The 17,342-nt window shown below is 40.8% G+C and overlaps 1 protein-coding gene across 3 annotated transcripts in view; it reads left to right on the plus strand.

Moving 5' to 3' along the window:
* The first annotated feature begins 1,754 nt into the window (after positions 1-1,754).
* Positions 1,755-17,342, plus strand: part of LOC118916634 (protein-lysine methyltransferase METTL21E) — a 54,322-nt gene continuing 38,734 nt past the window's right edge. Inside the window, exons 1-2 of one of the 3 annotated variants that reach the window (XM_057494448.1) lie at positions 1,755-2,400; positions 3,360-3,439. In XM_057494448.1, coding sequence (XP_057350431.1) covers positions 3,373-3,439 — 67 coding nt within the window. In that variant the 5' untranslated portion in view covers positions 1,755-2,400; positions 3,360-3,372. The remainder of the gene's footprint in view (positions 2,401-3,359; positions 3,440-17,342) is intronic. The other 2 variants (XM_036893737.2, XM_057494449.1) reach the window with 2 other exon arrangements.

Genomic DNA, 17,342 nt, shown 5'->3' on the forward strand with positions numbered 1-17,342 from the left:
TGTAGGTAACCTTTTTTTTCTCTCTGGCTGCCTGTAATACTTTGTCCTTGTCTTTGATCTTTGCCATTTTAATTATTATGTGTCTTGGTGTTGCCCTCCTTGGGTCCCTTGTCATGGGAGTTCTGTGTACCTCTGTGGTCTGAGAGGCCATTTCTTCCCCTAGTTTGGGGAAATTTTCAGCAATTATTTCTTCAAAGACATTTTCTATCCCCTTTTCTCTCTCTACTTCTTCTGGAATACCTATAATTCTTATATTGTTCCTTTTCGATTGGTCACTCAGCTCTCTTAAAGTTCTTTCATTCCTGGAGATCCTTTTTTCTCTCTCTGCATCAGCTTCTCTGCATTCCTGTTCTCTGTTTTCTAGTCCATTTATGGTCTCTTGCATCTCATCCACTCTGTTTTGAAGTCCTTCCAGAGCTTGTTTTATTTTTGAATTCTCCTTCCTTAGTTCTTGCATATTTCTCTGCAAGTCCATCAGCATGGTTATGACTTTTGTTTTGAATTCTTTTTCAGGAAGACTGGCTAAATCTATCTCCCCAGATTCCTTCTCAGGGGAAGATGTAGCAGATGCCAAAGCTGTCTGGGTTAGTCTTGTCTGGGTCATATTTTTTTGCCTTTTCATGTTAACAGGTGCTATTGACTGTCAGCTGGGAGGGCCAAACTTTTCCCTTGCTACTGGCCTTTCTTTACTGGGACAACTGCGACCCCTAGTGGCTTGTGTTGGGTAATTGCGTGTAGACTGGGTCTTTGTGTCTTGCCCGGCCGGAAGGGAGGAATTTCCCTTTCTGTGGGCGGAATTTGTCTCAGGCTGCTTCTCTGCTTTCGCAGCGCCCGGTGGGGTGATGGATGGGGGGGCTGCTTGACTGTTTGCCTCCGTGAGGGGTCTCAGAGCTGTTGCCCAGGGGGTTAGTGCACCCGGTTTTCCCTGTAATTTCCAGCTGCTGTACTCTGACCTGGGTTGTTTCCGTCAAGCTGTTAAGTCCCTGTCCCTTTAAGACTTTCAAAAAGCCCCCGCTTTTCTTTGTCACAGGGGCATGAGCTTCGGCACCCGCTCAGAGGTCTTACTCCCTGTTCCCCCAGTATCCAGGGCCCCCTGGGCACGCACTGTGTCTGCGCTCTGGCCCGGATGGCTGGGGCTGGGTGTTCGGCAGTCCTGGGCTCCGTCTCCCTCCCGCTCTGCCTATTCTTCTCCCGCCGGGAGCTGGGGGGAGGGGCGCTCGGGTCCCGCCGGGCCGGGGCTTGTATCTCACCCCCTTCACCAGGCGCTGGGTTCTCGCTGGTGTAGCTGCAGTCTGGCCACTGTCCTGTGTCTTCTGGTCTCTCTTTTAGGGCTAGTTGTGTTTGTTGTATTTTCAAAAGTATATATGTTTTTGGGGGGAGATTCCTACTGTCCTACTCACGCTGCCATGTTGGCTCTCCAGAGTGTTTTTATCTGCAACATTCATCCCCCAAATATATATCGTGTGTTTTCATATACCTGTTTTTTAGATGAAAAAGGCAAGAAACACACCAAGTGCCTAAAATCACAAGCTAATTATTGACAAGAATAACTAAAGTTACGCTCCCAGACTGCTAGTCCTGTTTAATATTGTTAACATGATCTCAACTTCATATACGTACATAAATACATACATATATATATATATATATATATATATATATATATATACATATATATATATATATATATCATGGTATATAAAGTATTTCTTAGAAGCCGTACCCATGCTCCTAATTTTGTTTGACTTTACAATGTTGCTTGATTCTGTAACCTGTAAAAACTTTTTAGGAAGGATATTTTCAGAGAGCCGGAACAGTCCTGCATGCACACGTGCAGGTGTGGGGGACACACACCCTCAGCCGTCCTGCTCAGTCTAAGTGGGAAATCATGACTTGATTCCTGCACACAGAGGACTGCCGCACACATTCTCAAACATTCTGGTGTGGTTGTCTCATTCCAGAAACGGTGTTTGCACCCAGACAGGTGATGTGAAAAATACGAGACTTGGCTGCATGGGACGTCAAAAGCTGTGGAGCCTTAAATAACTATTGGCTCTGAAGTTAAAAAACGGATCTCCTCGCCCAGTCTTCACTCTTGTGGGAGTGGTTTCATCTGTTGGCTCCAGCTCTGTTCACGAGACATTCACATGGAGTATTCCTACTGCTCTTCAGTCCCCTTATTTATGGGTGTTCCAACCTCCTTGCTGTGTAAGCAGCGGCTCCGACGCTGCAGCTGTCGGGATCCTAATCCCGTCTGGGAGGACTCGCTGCTGGCATGCGCAGTAGTAAACTGCGTGCTTTGGTGCTCGTCTCTTCCAGGCACTATCAGAGAGCTTATCAGCAAACAAAAGCTGTGGATGATACTTCTTAACCTCCTAGAAACGCAGCTAACTCTTGTAGGTAGGTCCAGACTTAACATTTAATAAATTTGACCTTCAGGCTGACTTTGTATAATAAGGCTGCTTTCTTTAATGGAAGATAAAACTAAATTGGGAACAAAACCTGTGGCCACTTTGACTACTGTTTAACCATGTGACCTCAGGAGCATGACTTTACCTTATGTTCTCCTCGTTTGTAAACGGTAGGAAAAATAATTAGTTTTCTAACTTACTGAGGCATACTATAAAGAAAATGTGGTGGCTGTGAAAAGTGTTTTGGGATCCTTGGAAGAAAGGAGTGCTATGTAAATTCATGGTTGTACAGTAATTATTTTGTGAGCCAAAACAGAGATGTAAAACATCAAATCGTTGTTTTCCAAAGTTGGAATCAGAGCTAGTTTAAGCTTATGATGTGCTTTATTTGAGAGACATAATGTAATTTCTTCAATGTTAAATATGTTTGCTGAGATGGAATGGAATCTTTAAAGGAGAAGGTACTTAAATGACCTTTTGGTGACTGGGCTGTTTGACACTGGAGCCATGCTAATGACACATTGACAGGAACAAGTGATCTTTGCGTCTGTTGCTATGTAGGAAGCTTTATTTTAGATTAATACTATATTTTTCACTACACTGAATAAACTACATTGTCTCCCAGTGTTTAAATCACTTCTTAAGTATTAGTATTGCTATCTGACTAGAAATATAAAGATGATGCCGTTCTTTGTGATCATTGAAGTCATGTCTGGTGAAGAATGTGTTTTGTTTTGCCAGCAGCTTCTAAAATTTCTGACTCTAAAACCTTTGTCTGAATTTTAATTTGTACTGGATAGATTGTGTTTTGGTGGTCTTTCTAAAATATGTATTTTAACATAATTTTCTCTGCTATGTTTTATGTTAAACTTTATTAGGTAAACGTAAAAGCTCTTAATGCACATTTTAATCATTGCCATTTGATATTTTGGTGTATTATTTGCCTAGTTTTCAAGAAACCATGAAGAAAGCATCAATACATAGCCATCCATTAGTTCATCCCTTAATGGATCCAGAAGCTCAAAAAGGTAAATTATTTTATGGTTCCTTATGTAATTTGACCAATTTTAAGAAAACAAGCAACTATTAGAATATAAATGCTTACCTCTGCAGTGTTCACTAATGTCTTAAAGAGAGCTAGGACCTTTACGCAACATTAATTGCATATTGTATTTGGCTTGTGTTTGCTAACCTGTGAATATCTCTAATAATGTTTAATGTCTACTGCTATAACTATGTTTATAATTCTGATGTGTTAGATACTTTTGATAGACAATAAATTAGATATATAGACTTGCTAAGTATTTAGAATTTTTATTTAATCTGTAAAAATGGAATAATTGTTTTCCCCAAATGCTCTTCACTAAATACATGATTGTGATTTTTGTGTTACTTCTTTTCAGATAGGAAGACTGCAAGAGAGATAAAAATAATTTAGTGTAAAGCTACAAGTGTTAATGAATGATTGCATGAAAGATGATTTTTAGACTACAAAAACATTTCTAGCCTGAGTTTATTGTCCCTCTGACATATAAATTGAGGCAGATACATAATGTAATTTGACCTCTTGGTGTAAGGAGAACTTAAGTTTGAATTCTACTATTATTGTAGTTATTTGAGATTGACCTACTGTTTTTACATCCATCTTAAATATCAAGTGTGACTTTGCATAGACTATATCATATAACTATCTGCATAGTCCTGAGCTAAAAAGTGCAGACATAACACTCTTGACATAGACTAGAAGAATTTTTACCATGTTTTTGCTGGACAGTTGTAGTACAAATTTAATTATCTTGCCTTCTTTCTTTGTCTTTTTCCTTTATCTACACATTGTGGATGTTTTCTAAGGACTATAGTCCTGTTTTACTTCCTTTTTTTAGCTTAACCAGGTGTCCTCTACCTAGATGAGTAGATCATTAGGCCAAGAAAGCTGGGTGTATGCCCACTGTTGGCAACCTGTGTGGCTTAAACACAAATGGCTTTACTGTAGTGATTTTTGCACACCTAAACATTAAAAATTGTAATCACTTAGAGAATCTAGCCATTTAGATGATTTGCATGAAGATGCAATTCCTGTGTGGTTTATCAATAAAATGTCATCATCATTTCTACTTGTTGCAATGCTTAGTTTTAACTGTGCATATGATTTGGCAAATTACAGAGGGAATGGAAGAAGTTCAAGGTAAGGTTGAGATGGAACTCATTAAAATATTTTATAACATGAACAAACACACCCCATAATCATATTTATATAGCCAGTTAAAGCTTTAAAAGTAAGTTCACAGGCACAGTGGTGAGTCAACTAAGTGTGTGCTGTTGGGCAGTGTCAGATGGCATTTTGCTGGGAAGACTTCCACTAAACAGAGGAATGCTGAGTTCTGAAGTGCTGAGGGATATTGACTTTACCTGTCCTAATGCTTTTGTACTTAGTATCTTGTGCTTGGAAAGGATGGAACAAACCCATAGTCCAGTTCTTATTTTAACACAGCCTGAAGATCCAAGAATTATAGGATGTCACTTAGTTTATCCACAGATTAATGTTAGGACTATGGTAGATGCTAAAAATTCCTCTGCCTGTGGTTTCTAATGCTAAATTTAATCGAAGTGGTCTAAAACCTCATCCACATAACTATTCCAAATATCTTATGTTGCCTACCTCTTGCCAACAGCCACCCTCCAGCCGTTAGCACACGTAGCAATGTGTTATGAAACATCGGTGTGCTCCTCAGGGTCTGAAGGCAAGGAGCAGGTTCATTCTAAGCCAGGGGCAGTGATTCCTGTGCACAATGACACCCAAATCTGCCCCTCCAACTGCTTACGTGATGTCCTCCATGCTGCCGTGTGTTAGTTCAGCTCCTTCAAGAAGTAGATGCCAAAATGGGATTGAACATGCAGGACTGATTTATTGGGGGAAATGTTTGTGGGGCATAAAGAGAAAGGAACAGAAGCAGGCAGGCGGAGCCCTCAGATCCGGATGCAGGGCTGACGCCAGTGAGGAGAGGGAGCTGTTTGGGCAGGAAGAGCCTCCGGCTGTAGCACAGTTCCAAGGAAGTCTTGCCAGGCCGATGAGCAGTCACGGAGCAGCAGTTGCCCACGAGAGGAGTGTCCTGGCCTCTGGAACAGGAAGGGGCTGGCTTTAGTGGACAGCTGCAGGGGGAACCTTGGCCTCCGAGGAGCCAGAGGGACAGGTGCTGGCACTGTCGGGCAGCTCTGCTCCCTGCAGCAGGTTCTCTTCATCTGAGCAGCACAACCTCCATGGCCATCACGGCATAGCACAGATTAATATAAAAATAATTTTCTTTTGCAGATTTGCCCCTCTGCATGTATGGCATCATTTTCCAGGCTACCCAGAAACCTGGAGGCATCCTCCTCTTTCCCCTGTTCTCACCCTTCACTGTTACATCCCCCTGATTCACCTCCTGGTAGACCCCCTACCTCTCACTCCCTGTTTGCAGCTTCAATTGCCTTGATTCGGGTCTTTATTATTTCCTCTCTTGATTGCTGAGGCTGCCTTCTAACTGGCTGTCCCTACTCTGGGTTGGCTCCATTTCTTTATCTTCTCTAGCTCTTTTTTCATAGCTGCACGATCTTCTTACGAAATCAAATTTTGTCACATTTGCCTTCTGCTTAAAATTCTTCTGTGCTTCATTATTTCCCAAAGGGTAAAATTTAGACTTCTTAGCGTGACTTGCAGTGTTGTAGCTCATGCTACATCCCTACATGCCCCACTTATATTCCAGTGTTCAGGGTTTCCCGAGTTGAAAAGTTGGTCAGAAGCCTTTTTGCCAGTGGGCTTTTGCGCATGTCATTTGCTAAGTATGGCGTCTTGCCCTCTGTTACTTGACCTCCGAGATGAGAATCTTCTCTTTCTGTTTTTGAGTGAACTAGTTAAGTCTCTATTACAGTGCTTGTATGTTGCCCTGTCTTTGTGTTCATAGTGCCTAAGTACTCAACAGATGAGTGAATGAATGAGTTAGCTGCATCTGAGGCCTGCGGGCTGGACTTAAAATTTGCTCATTAGTGATGATCTTGTATTTCTGGTCACCAGTCACTTGATTCTTTTCAGGATCAAGTTGAATGTCTTAGTTAAGGATAGCTCGTGAAAATCTTTCACGAGGACCTTCATAGGTCTTTAGAGAGTTGGGTTAATGGGCAATATGGATTTTATAAGCAATATTGCCTTAATATATGTAGAAGAAAGTTTGGGTGACTCATTGCTGTTTAAGAAACACCAAACTCCAGTCCAAGGCGATGCATTTGGAGTAGTAGAGCACCTACAGTTACCAATATGAGAATCATTCATCAGCACATTCTACATGTTTAAAAAGTAATCTGAATATCTCATACACTTTCCATATATTAAACAAAAATCACTCTTAAATATAACAATCTGCTTCAATATCTTCAAAAGTCAGGTTTGAATGTCAAGTTTGAATGTCAATTATTACCCTTGAGGGTAGGTCTACCACTACTTCAAAAGCTCACAAACCCATAGTTGACTCCTTGACCCAGTACTGCTTTTACCTAGATTATTGCAAGTCTTCTAATTAGCTTCTAACCTGGACTTCAACTGCTGCCTCCAGAGGGAAGTTCTTGAATATCAAATTTGATCACGTCCATTCCTGTCCTAATGATCTTTACTGGCTCTCCTCACCTTACAGAACAAAGGTGAACATTTGTTCTCTATGAGAAAATTGTTCAACATGTGTTCTATTTGTTCCCACCAGTCTGATGTCAAGCTGCCTCTGTGGGCCTGTTTCCTACCCCACCTGAGCGTGCACGTTTCACGTCAGCACTGTGACTCTTGCGCCAGCTCCCCAAGCCGCCTCTGTGGCGTGGTGGATGCTTCATCTCCCTTGACCTTGCTTCCTCCCTTTACTGCCCAGCAGCCTCCTTGTCCCTCCAGCTCAGCGCAAGTGCCTCCTCCCTCCTTGCGAACGCTTCTCCTGATCCAACCCACCAGTGGGGCTTCCCAAAGCACAATTTCTGTTATTGTGCTTCTCACGCCCCACTGGTGTTTGTTCAGTTGTCTGTCCTTACTGTGATTGCTGCAGCACACTTTGAGTACAACTAATTTTTTTTTCCTACTTCCATCCTGAGCAGTTTTTTTATTTTTTTAATTTCAGTTCAAACATGTCTTTCTTTCTTCTGTAAATGTAGTATCATTTGATCCACTTGATTAAAGTTACAGCCTCTGTATGTTCTTGGAACTAAACAAAACTCCAGACAAAAAATATTTGTGAAATCTTAGGAATTAGGCCTTTCAACAGAAAGGCCCCGAGACCTTGACATTGCTGAGGCATTCAGAATTCTGTCTTTCAGGTTAGCCTGTGACCATTTACTAATCTGAAAATATCTTTAGCATCTTTAAGAAAAAAAAACTCTAGATATTTCTAAGAAGTACATGACATTCATCTTTGAATAGAAGATTCAGCTGAATGACAGTCTCTTTCACATAGAGGTTTTTACTTTAAATTTTGCTGACAGGTTTTCACGACAGCCATGGCAGTTTAAATCAGTTGTCATAGCTATTAAAGAATTTGTTTGGGGGGGGTTTATTTCTGTGATTTGACCCTTCCACTTATTATTGTTGTTACTGACTTTAAAAATATAAAAGAGAAGACTATAGACAGCCTCTATTTTTGAAGGCTTGCTGCAATCCATACTTGGAAGCCGGTTCACTGCTGAATTTTTTTCTCTTAAGAAAAGCATCATTGTAATGTGGCAGAATCTTGCTAATTTTCACCTCGTACTTGAAACCCCTTTAATTCTCAGAAGAAGAGCACTGGTGGGTTTTGTTCACTATCAGCAAAGATTTAATAGCAGGAAAATGGTATGAAGATTTTTGGATCAAAAGGCATTAAAATAGACAAGCCCAAGATAGCAACATAATTGTAATACTGTCTTGATTATGTTTTATTTACAATGTGATTTAATATGTTTCAATACTAAAATCATTAATAAAATAATACTCTAAGATTATAGTAGGGAGCATTTATCTAAAGGTATAGATATCAGAAGTTTTCTGCTTTATGTATAGGGAGCAAAAGTCAGCATTCTGTGTAACATTCCCCTGTTTTAATTGTTTGTCCTGGGGCCTAAATGCCAGATGGCAAGGGGGGAATATGTGTGAAAAATTATTCTTCAGAAATGTAAATTAGAATTCCATTCTATGATAATGCTAGTAATTTTTGGAGGAAATTGCTCTTCAAAGCTTAACTAAAAACCAAAGAATATCTACTCATTCATGAATCTTCTTAAGATTCAATACCATATTCAGCAGATAACTAAGCATATACTTTGAGGAACATGTTCTTACGTGTTATGTTTGGAGCATAGATTTCTCCCTTTTAGTACAAGGCTACCTTAGGGCAGGCATGTCTTTATAATAGTGCAGCTATTTCCATTAAACCGAGAAGGTTCTTGTTATCAACCTTGAAATGGGTGTTAATATTGCTAAAACTTAATATTAAACATGTCTTTAGATTTAAATAAATAGCTACTATTAAAATTGTTACCCCAAAAATCTTTAAATAGAAGTTAATGCTGAAAAACAGCAGCCAAAGCTTTAAGATGGAAATAATTGTATGTGTGTTTGCTTTTAAAATCCCATATGATACATCTAGACAAATTATTTTAAGTGACCAAGTTCTTTATATTTTGGTTTCCTGTTATAAATTATGCTAATTTTATGACATTTACTTCTTATGAAATGCCTATGGTGTTCATATAGTATTTGAAAGCAGAAGAGAATATTAATATAAAACATCAATTAAATTTTAATTTTACACAGCCTGATAATGTTTTCTATATGATACATAGACATCCTAGATGTATAACTAATTTCAAATTACCATATATGATAGAGTTGTACTTGTTTAGAGTGTATATAGAGTTAGTAGTGGTTAATGTTGTTTCATGAAATCTCTTCAAAGATCCATTATTTTGGGAGGTGCAAGTAATTTTCAAGTATAATACTATATTCACATATATACTTTAAAATATTTCCTCATAAAGGAAAAGATAATGGTTATTCGTACAAAAAATGACTAGCTTCATTTATTTAGCCAGACTGAAAGAACCAGGACTGCCTTGTTCTCACGCTGTCATTGTTAGGACAGCCACACCGATCTGGTCAACTAACCTTTAAAAGAAAGTGCAAAGTCAGAGACGTCAGATTGTAGCAGAAAATATTCACTGGCCAAGTTTTTCTATCAAAATTGGAACTTTAGGAGATACTCCTGGGGTTTTGTGTGCTCCAGCAGCTATTAATCCCTGATACCTCAGGTGACTTGTCAGGGAGTATGCAGGGAGGCCCAGAGGACGCATTCAGCTAAAGGTCAAGGAAGCAATTAATATTCTCTGCTTTTCCCTAAAGAACCTTCACAGCAAACTTTGTCCCACCCTCCCCCTCTGTCTTAGCAAGACAAGTGAATATGGTGAAATGAAAGTTAAAGTTCAAATAAAACATATCATCAGTATTGGCTCTTAGAGCTCTTCCTGCATGTGAAGGCATGCCATTGTTTAAGGAGAAGTGGAGTGAAATGTGTTAGAACAGGTGGCTCTTGCTGAAGAGTATCAGTTTTCATTTCTTTTTTTTTCCTCAGCATCAGGGTCAGTGGGTGGTAGATGGGGCCCTCACTGTGGTCCTCAGTTAAGTTGGAGTTCTGGGGAATACCTGGTTCCGTCTGGATCCTAAGCAGGATGCTACTGAGGGATCACAGAATTTAGGACAGGAAATTTCGTTGGCAGAAAGGCCTTGTTAACTGTGGCCTCTGAGGGAAGTTTTCAACAACTGGCAAACTTATCTGCCTGCATCTTGCCATTCTGCTGCCTGACTACGATGGAATGATGTTACTGGAGCTGGAGGGACAGCGTGCAGCAACCGCGCCTTCTCCTAGGGTTTAGAGACTCAAGACACCCTCTCTCTAGGCTTGCCTCAGGGCCATAGAGAAGTTTGAAAGTCGCTTGACTTGTTCACTTACTCCTGAGCCCAGAATCTCTAAGACTGACATGGGACCCACAATGTTTTTTTGGTTTGCTTATTTTTTCCTTCCCTAAAATTGTAGAACATGTTTTAAGAATAAGAGATCGCTCATCTTTGAGCTTACTTTTAGGAAGAATAGATTTTAAAAATTGCTGGTGTCCAGATTTTGGTGCAGCGTTGGGAAGGATTTTCAGTAACCAAAGTTGCTAATTGCAGAATGGGCATCCTGGGAAGTGGCACATTCGCCTCACTGGGAACACCAAAGACGTGGGACAAGCTGGGTGTGCAGTTTGTGCCCAACGTGAACACAGGGTTAGGCATCCTAGGCGTTTCCCTTCTTGACCTTCTAGAATTCTGTGACATTTTATTTTTGAGCATTACATCTGTCTTAAAAGTTTGAATAATTGCTAGGTTGGAAAATGTTAAAATTTTTAACTTTTAAGATTTGGGAAATAAATTTCCTAGGAGAAACTTCTAAGAGGACCAGAATGAGAAGTTTTTGTACTTCCCTCAAATTTCTTTGACATACTTGTATTTGTTTATTTACTAACTTACTTTGGGAATCTCAGGACACAGGTGTGTGCTAATCATCCCCATCAAGTCCTGGTATGTTGTCATCACACAAGGCCCTGCTGTTATATGTGAGTCTGTCTGTTTCATTCATTCCTTCATTCATTCCTCTTTTATCCATTTTCTATTTGTCCTTTTCCCACTTCTTCCTGGCAACCATTCTAGTGCATTTGATGTGCATCCTGCTGTTTGTGTGTTTTCATAAAGCACATATGGCTTTGTGTGCACTGTTTTCATTTAAATAATTGATATTGCATTACAGATTTCATTACAAAGCATTTTTTAATCCTGTAGTATGTTTTTAAGTCTTATCCTGGCTGCTATGCATAGATCTAGTCCGAGCTTCTACTTGCAGCACATATGTACCTATCACATTGCCCTAGTGATGGACATCATGTTGCTTCTCCCCCCACCCAACCACTAATGTAGTGATAAATATTTTCATACATATCCACTTAAGGACTCATGTAGAAATTTTCTTCAAGGATATGTGCCCAGGAGCAGGATTTCTGGGTCATGGGATATATGCATGTTTAATTTAACAAAAATAATGTAAAATTGCTCCCCAGAATGACTGCAACATTCTGTATTATACTCCCCCCGAAGGCACCTGAGGTTCTGTTGTCTCCACAAGCCCATCACCGAGCACCATCCAGCTTCCTGATTTTCACCTCTTCAGTGGGTGTGCTGGGCTACCTTGTTGTTTTAGTTCGTGTGCGTCCGAGTCTGAGCATCTCTACATTGCCTTCTGTCTTTTGGGTCTCCTTTCCTGTAATCCACCAGTTCACAGCCTTCACTCATTTTCCCCGTGCAGTTGCTATCTTCCCTGACCTTGTAGTTTGGAGATTACACAGGGTCCTTTTGTATTCTAGAGATCAGTTCATTTTTAATCTTGGAGATTGTAGAGTATCTCAACTGTTGCCCTCTGACCTTGCCCACGGTGGCCTCTGCTGAAGAGAAACACTCAGTTTTGATCTAAGGATATGCATCACTTCTGTGTGTTGCAGGTTTGAAGAAGTTTGTCCCCTCAATTTCACAAAGATATTCTCCTATACTATTCACTGCTAAATTTAATTTTATTGCCTTTCACATTTTGGCCTTCAGTCCATCTGGAATCCACCTTTTTGAAAGGTGTTACATACAGATCCAGTTTTATTTTTCTCCATATAGTGTGTCAGCTTACCTATCCCCTCTGTGTACATGGCTCTGTCTCTGAGATTCCTATTCTGCTCATTGGTTCATTTGTCTCTTGCACAATACCGTACTGTTGTTGTTCCTATGGTTTTGTGGCATTTCTAAATATCAAACAGAGCAAATGTCCCCCCTACCCCTTGTTCTTCTTTTGTGAAGCTGTTTTTTCACAGATGTTTACTCTTTCATTAAAGTTTTGGATTGAGTATATCAAGTTCCTCAAAAACCTAATTGGAATTGTGACCGATATTGTATTAAATATATATGTGATAATTTCATAGTATTAAGTCACCTCAAGTACATGCATAGGATCTCTCTCCATTTCTCTGTATCATCTTTTAAGTCTTGTACTTTCAAACCAGTGAGTGTGAACTTGGGATGGCTGAATGTGGTTTCAGCCTTGGGGAGTATGTAAGAATTTTGAAAGACATGTTCAGAACGGCAGGTATTTAATATTATGTGATCTGGATGTAAGCAATAGTATGTGATCAAGTCCTGTTAGTTTTACTTCCTTGCATTCTATTCTACTTGAGAAATCAGACGGGGTCCCTAGCTACTCTTGTTGGTCAAGTTCTCTCTGAGGGGGCACTTTACCCAGCTCAGCCTAACGCATGGAGGAGGGTGGAGAGGAGAGACTGGGGCCTGAGGGTTGACCTTCTAAGGCACAGTTATTCCCCCACAAGGAAAAGCTATGGCTCAGTCAGTATCCTAGGCTTCTGATCAGACGAGCAGCTTTCCTCTCCTGCAAGGAGGAGCTAGTAAGGGGACTAGAAAAGGAGGAGCACACGGGAAAAGGGGCCAGAGGGTCTAATAAATCATTTCATCTATTTCCTGGATCAGCCCCAACTGGGGCTGTGCAAAGATGCCTTCTTTGACCTGAAGCTCCCAGTTCCTTCTTTGGAGTGACAGTCTTACTTTCTTAGTTCACAGTGATGTCACCTTTCTGCACTAAATATCTGTGATTTATCCCCCTTGTCGCCTCAGTGTGCAGGTCCATGGGCTCCACCATCATCCAAATAGTCCCCTTTTTCTACTAGTCATCAAGTCCTGTTAGTTTTACTTGCTTACGTCTTTTGTTTTTGTCTCCTCTCCCCGACCCCTGCTGCACTAATTCAGGCACCCTTGTTTTTACCCTGGATTGTAGCTGGTAAGTTCTATAACTGGAATTCTCGCGTCTGATCTGAAGGATGACGATGATGGTGACAACAGCAGTAATGATGAGGACAGTCTGTCCTAAATGCTGTTGAGTCCTTATTTCACAGTACAAATCGCATCATTGCTTTTTTATGACTTAACGTCGCTTAATCCTCCTAATAACTAGGAGGCCGGAGTAATGTTACTGTCATCGAGGTAAAGGTAAGGAGACTGAAGCTCAGAGTGGTTAAACACCTTGCTCATCCCGGGGCGGAACCGGGACCCGAGCCCAGATCTCTTAGAGGGCGAGCCTCTGCAGTCCCTCCTCCTCCTGGAAGCTCTTCTCATGATTGTCTCCCTCGCCCCACAGACCGCAGGTCAGTGCCGCCTTCCCAGAAGCGCCTCACCTGACCAGGCCCTCCCCGCCCCTCTCCGTGGCATCGCTGCTGACTTCCTTCCTGGCCTTGCTCACTGTCTGAATCATTTTTGTTTGCTGGAATGTAAGTCACGTAACAGTGGAGGGACCGTCCGTGTGCTGCCCTGCTGTCCCCCAGGCATCCAGGCCAGTGGCGGCAGAGAGGGCTCCTGGCCAGTGTTTGCTGAGTGAGAGAGCGACTTACCCGCTTCCTTGGTTCCTGGTTTTCCTCCTGCCGGCTTCCCACATCACTGCCAAAGGCACCGCGTCACTTTCCCGCTTAGATTCTTCACTGGCACCTCCACGAACCCGAATCCTCAGGATCACATGTACGTGATGTTCACTTCAGAGTTGCGTGTTTACCTCAGCTGTCACTTCCAGCACTTAAACTACTTAGTATTAGGTATATTGGGTTGTATTTTGTGCTATTACATGTCATATACTATTATATGTAACAAAAGTACATATGAGGAATATATAATGCAGAATGTGCTCCGTATTCTCTCACGCCGCATTCCTTTGCGGACCCACACTGGTGTAAGTGCCTCCCCTCTCTCTGGATTCTGTTTTCCTCTATGGCTCCCTGGTAATCTTTCAGATCTCGAATTGCAGATGCCCCCTCTGTGAGCCCCTGGGAAACCGTCTGACCTGGGGCGCCTCTTCCTGAGCTTCACGGGGCTCTCCCTACACACCCGTTTCAGCAACAGTCAGCCAGCCCTGTAAGCGTTCGTTTGCCTGCCTCTACACATCCGTAAGCTTCACCAGCACAAGGACTGCATCTTTGAGTTTTTTTATTCCCAGTGACTAGATGGTATGTGGATTTCAGTAAGTGCTCAGGGGATATCTGTTGAGTGAGTAAACGAATGAATTCATTTGCTCGTCGTCTGGGCACATCTCTCTGCCTGCTGGTAAGTCTTAGTCCTACTCATTCTGAGGTCTGATCTCCCTCCACTACTGGCTCCCTTCCGTCTGCTTTCACGTGCTCCTGATCCTGCATTTCCTTAGCGTGCGGCCGGTCTGTGACAGCTCTTCTCCACATGATGGGATGTGGTTGTTTCATTGGATCATAGAAATTCAGCTGTACGGTGGTCCTAGGCCAAACATCAGTGTGATGTATCCCTAGTATCCTGAGTGGTCTTGTGGTTTCTGTTTGATGGTTTCTGGGGACTAATTGCTTAAAGCATTCAGAGGCACAAGCCATGCCACTTTGGAAAGGGGAGATTTTTAGAAAAGAAGTTAAAAATTGTCCTTACATAACTTTTTCCCAGGGGTTCAGATTCTGCTCTGGACAGACAGACACACACACTCCTCTCTCTTCTATTTGCTAGTCCTTCGAATTTATGAAAACTCCTGTGCTCCCTCAGGTCTTTCCTTCTTCGTGATGAAAGCAGTGACCTCCCCAAACTCAAATGGCTGAGTGTTGAGACTTGTCATCTCCCAGTTGCTCCAGTTTCTTTCTAAAGTGGGGCTTCCTGAACTGAGTATGGGGCTGCAATATGATCTGATAGGTAACAAACAGAACACAGCCTGTACCTTCCCCATTTTAGAAATTACATTGTTAATATGGCCAGGATGTACTAGCTTTTTTGATAGTTGTATTATGTTTTTGATTCAAATTGAACTTGTGGCCAATGAAATCTATGTATCTTTCCCTGCACAAATAGTGCAGCCTAAATGTGGCCTTTACAAAAAAAATTGTGGCCTTTATTAAACTTCATATTATTAAATCCAGTCCACTCTTGTAGCCCATCAATATATTTTGTATCATGCTGTCTCTCTTATACTTTTGCATTACATTCATATCGTATCACAGTATCATCAGTCAAACCAGTAACAAACACGTTGGTCAGGGCAAAGCTGAGAGCACGTCACTTACTAGAAAGGTCCCTGCTGGTGGGCAGTGAAGCCCGGTGCTTTGGGGGCACCATGGAAAATCCAGCTTGCATGCAATCCAGAATTCATGGGGGTGTCACAGGATGCCACATGTATTACTGGATTTCAGCTAGATTGTGTCTATGCATTTCCAGTTTTCCTGAGAGCAGGGGCCATGTCTGTCTGGCTGACTGCTGTCTGCCTGTCCTGTAGCTCTGTGCCGGCCCATAGCAGGCCTTCTGAACAGCTTTGTTGAATAAATAAATGGAATAACCAAGGAACAAAGGTTCTTCTGGCTTATGGGCTCATGTATTTTTCTCCTCCAAACTCCAATTTTATTGAGATGGCTTAAGTTTTTAAAATGAATCTTTGCTGCCTCATCTCTTCCACTTTTAGGGAATTACTATTTTTCTTGGTAAGGTCTTTATTTTCTCTCTTCTCTTTTGAAGAGAACTAAGCCAGGATTCATTAGTGCTGGGGTAGGGGTGTGCCAGCAGGACACTAGCCAGACTGAGAGAGCAGAAAGGCCTGAAGGATCAATGGATTCTAAGGATTTGTGTAAGAAATAAGCAGCTTCTCTATTAATGCAAATCATATTAAAGGTTAAACCTAAGGCACATTTCCTTTATGAAGCCGTCCCTGAGTAACTTCCACCACAGTGACTTCCCATTTCTTTAACTCTAGATTTTTCTTTTATTCTCCAACTTTATTGAGGTAGTAATGACAAGTAGGCATTGTACATGTGAAGATGAACAATTGATATTTTGATTGATCTATGTATTGAGAAATGATTACCACATTAAAGCTAATTAACATATTTGTCACCTAAAATAGTTTCTTCTTTGTGTGTTTGTGTGATAAAAACATTTAAAATATTATTTTTTAGCAAATTTCAAGTATACAATACATTATTATTAACTACAGTCACAATGCTGTACAGTAGATCTCCAGAACTTATTCATTATAGAACTGAAACTTTGACTAGCATCTCCCCAGTTTCCACACCTCCAGCCCCTGGTAACCACCATTCTACTCTATGCTTCTATGAGTAACTGTAGAATTTTCAATCTAGTACCACACAATCCAATATTTTCTGTTATATAGTGACCTTGTTTTATTATTTAGTTTCATGACTAAAACATAATAACAGTTATACTACTACTAATAATAATTTACTGAGCTCTATGTAACTGACAAGGTGCTAAATCCTTTATATACATCATCTCATTTTAATTTCCCCAAACTATTTCATGTAGTTTCTTCTATATTTCACATTTAAAAAATAAGGATATGGAGGCTTAGAGAGAGATGTATATCTTGCTCTGTAACTAGTTTGTTAATTTTTAGAGACAATTCATTAAAAAAAAAAATCACATCATAGATTTTTAATAGTTGGGGGGGGGGTTTGGACCAGGAAAAAAGGAGCTCAAATTTTGATTGCCTCTTTTACAAGTTGTGTGAGCTTGGTCAGGTTATTAAAGCTCTATGAGTCTTAGTTATCTGTAAAAGTGCAAATAATAATGGCTACTTCATAAAGTTATTGTAAAAATTGCATGAAGTATCATATATAATGTGTTTGATGTGGTCTGGCATGTTAAGTATGTGCCCAGTAATTGGTAGTTGATGTTGCTTGTAAACCTTATGCAGTGTTGTAGATGGTTGGGATGCTATGAGTTGCTCCAAAATAATAATAAAAATAAGTACTAATAAAATAATAAAAGGTTATATTGTTGGATATTATTAAATATGTTTTGTCTGG

This window comes from Manis pentadactyla, chromosome 17, assembly GCF_030020395.1.
Source record: "Manis pentadactyla isolate mManPen7 chromosome 17, mManPen7.hap1, whole genome shotgun sequence".
NCBI classification, from domain to species: domain Eukaryota; kingdom Metazoa; phylum Chordata; class Mammalia; order Pholidota; family Manidae; genus Manis; species Manis pentadactyla.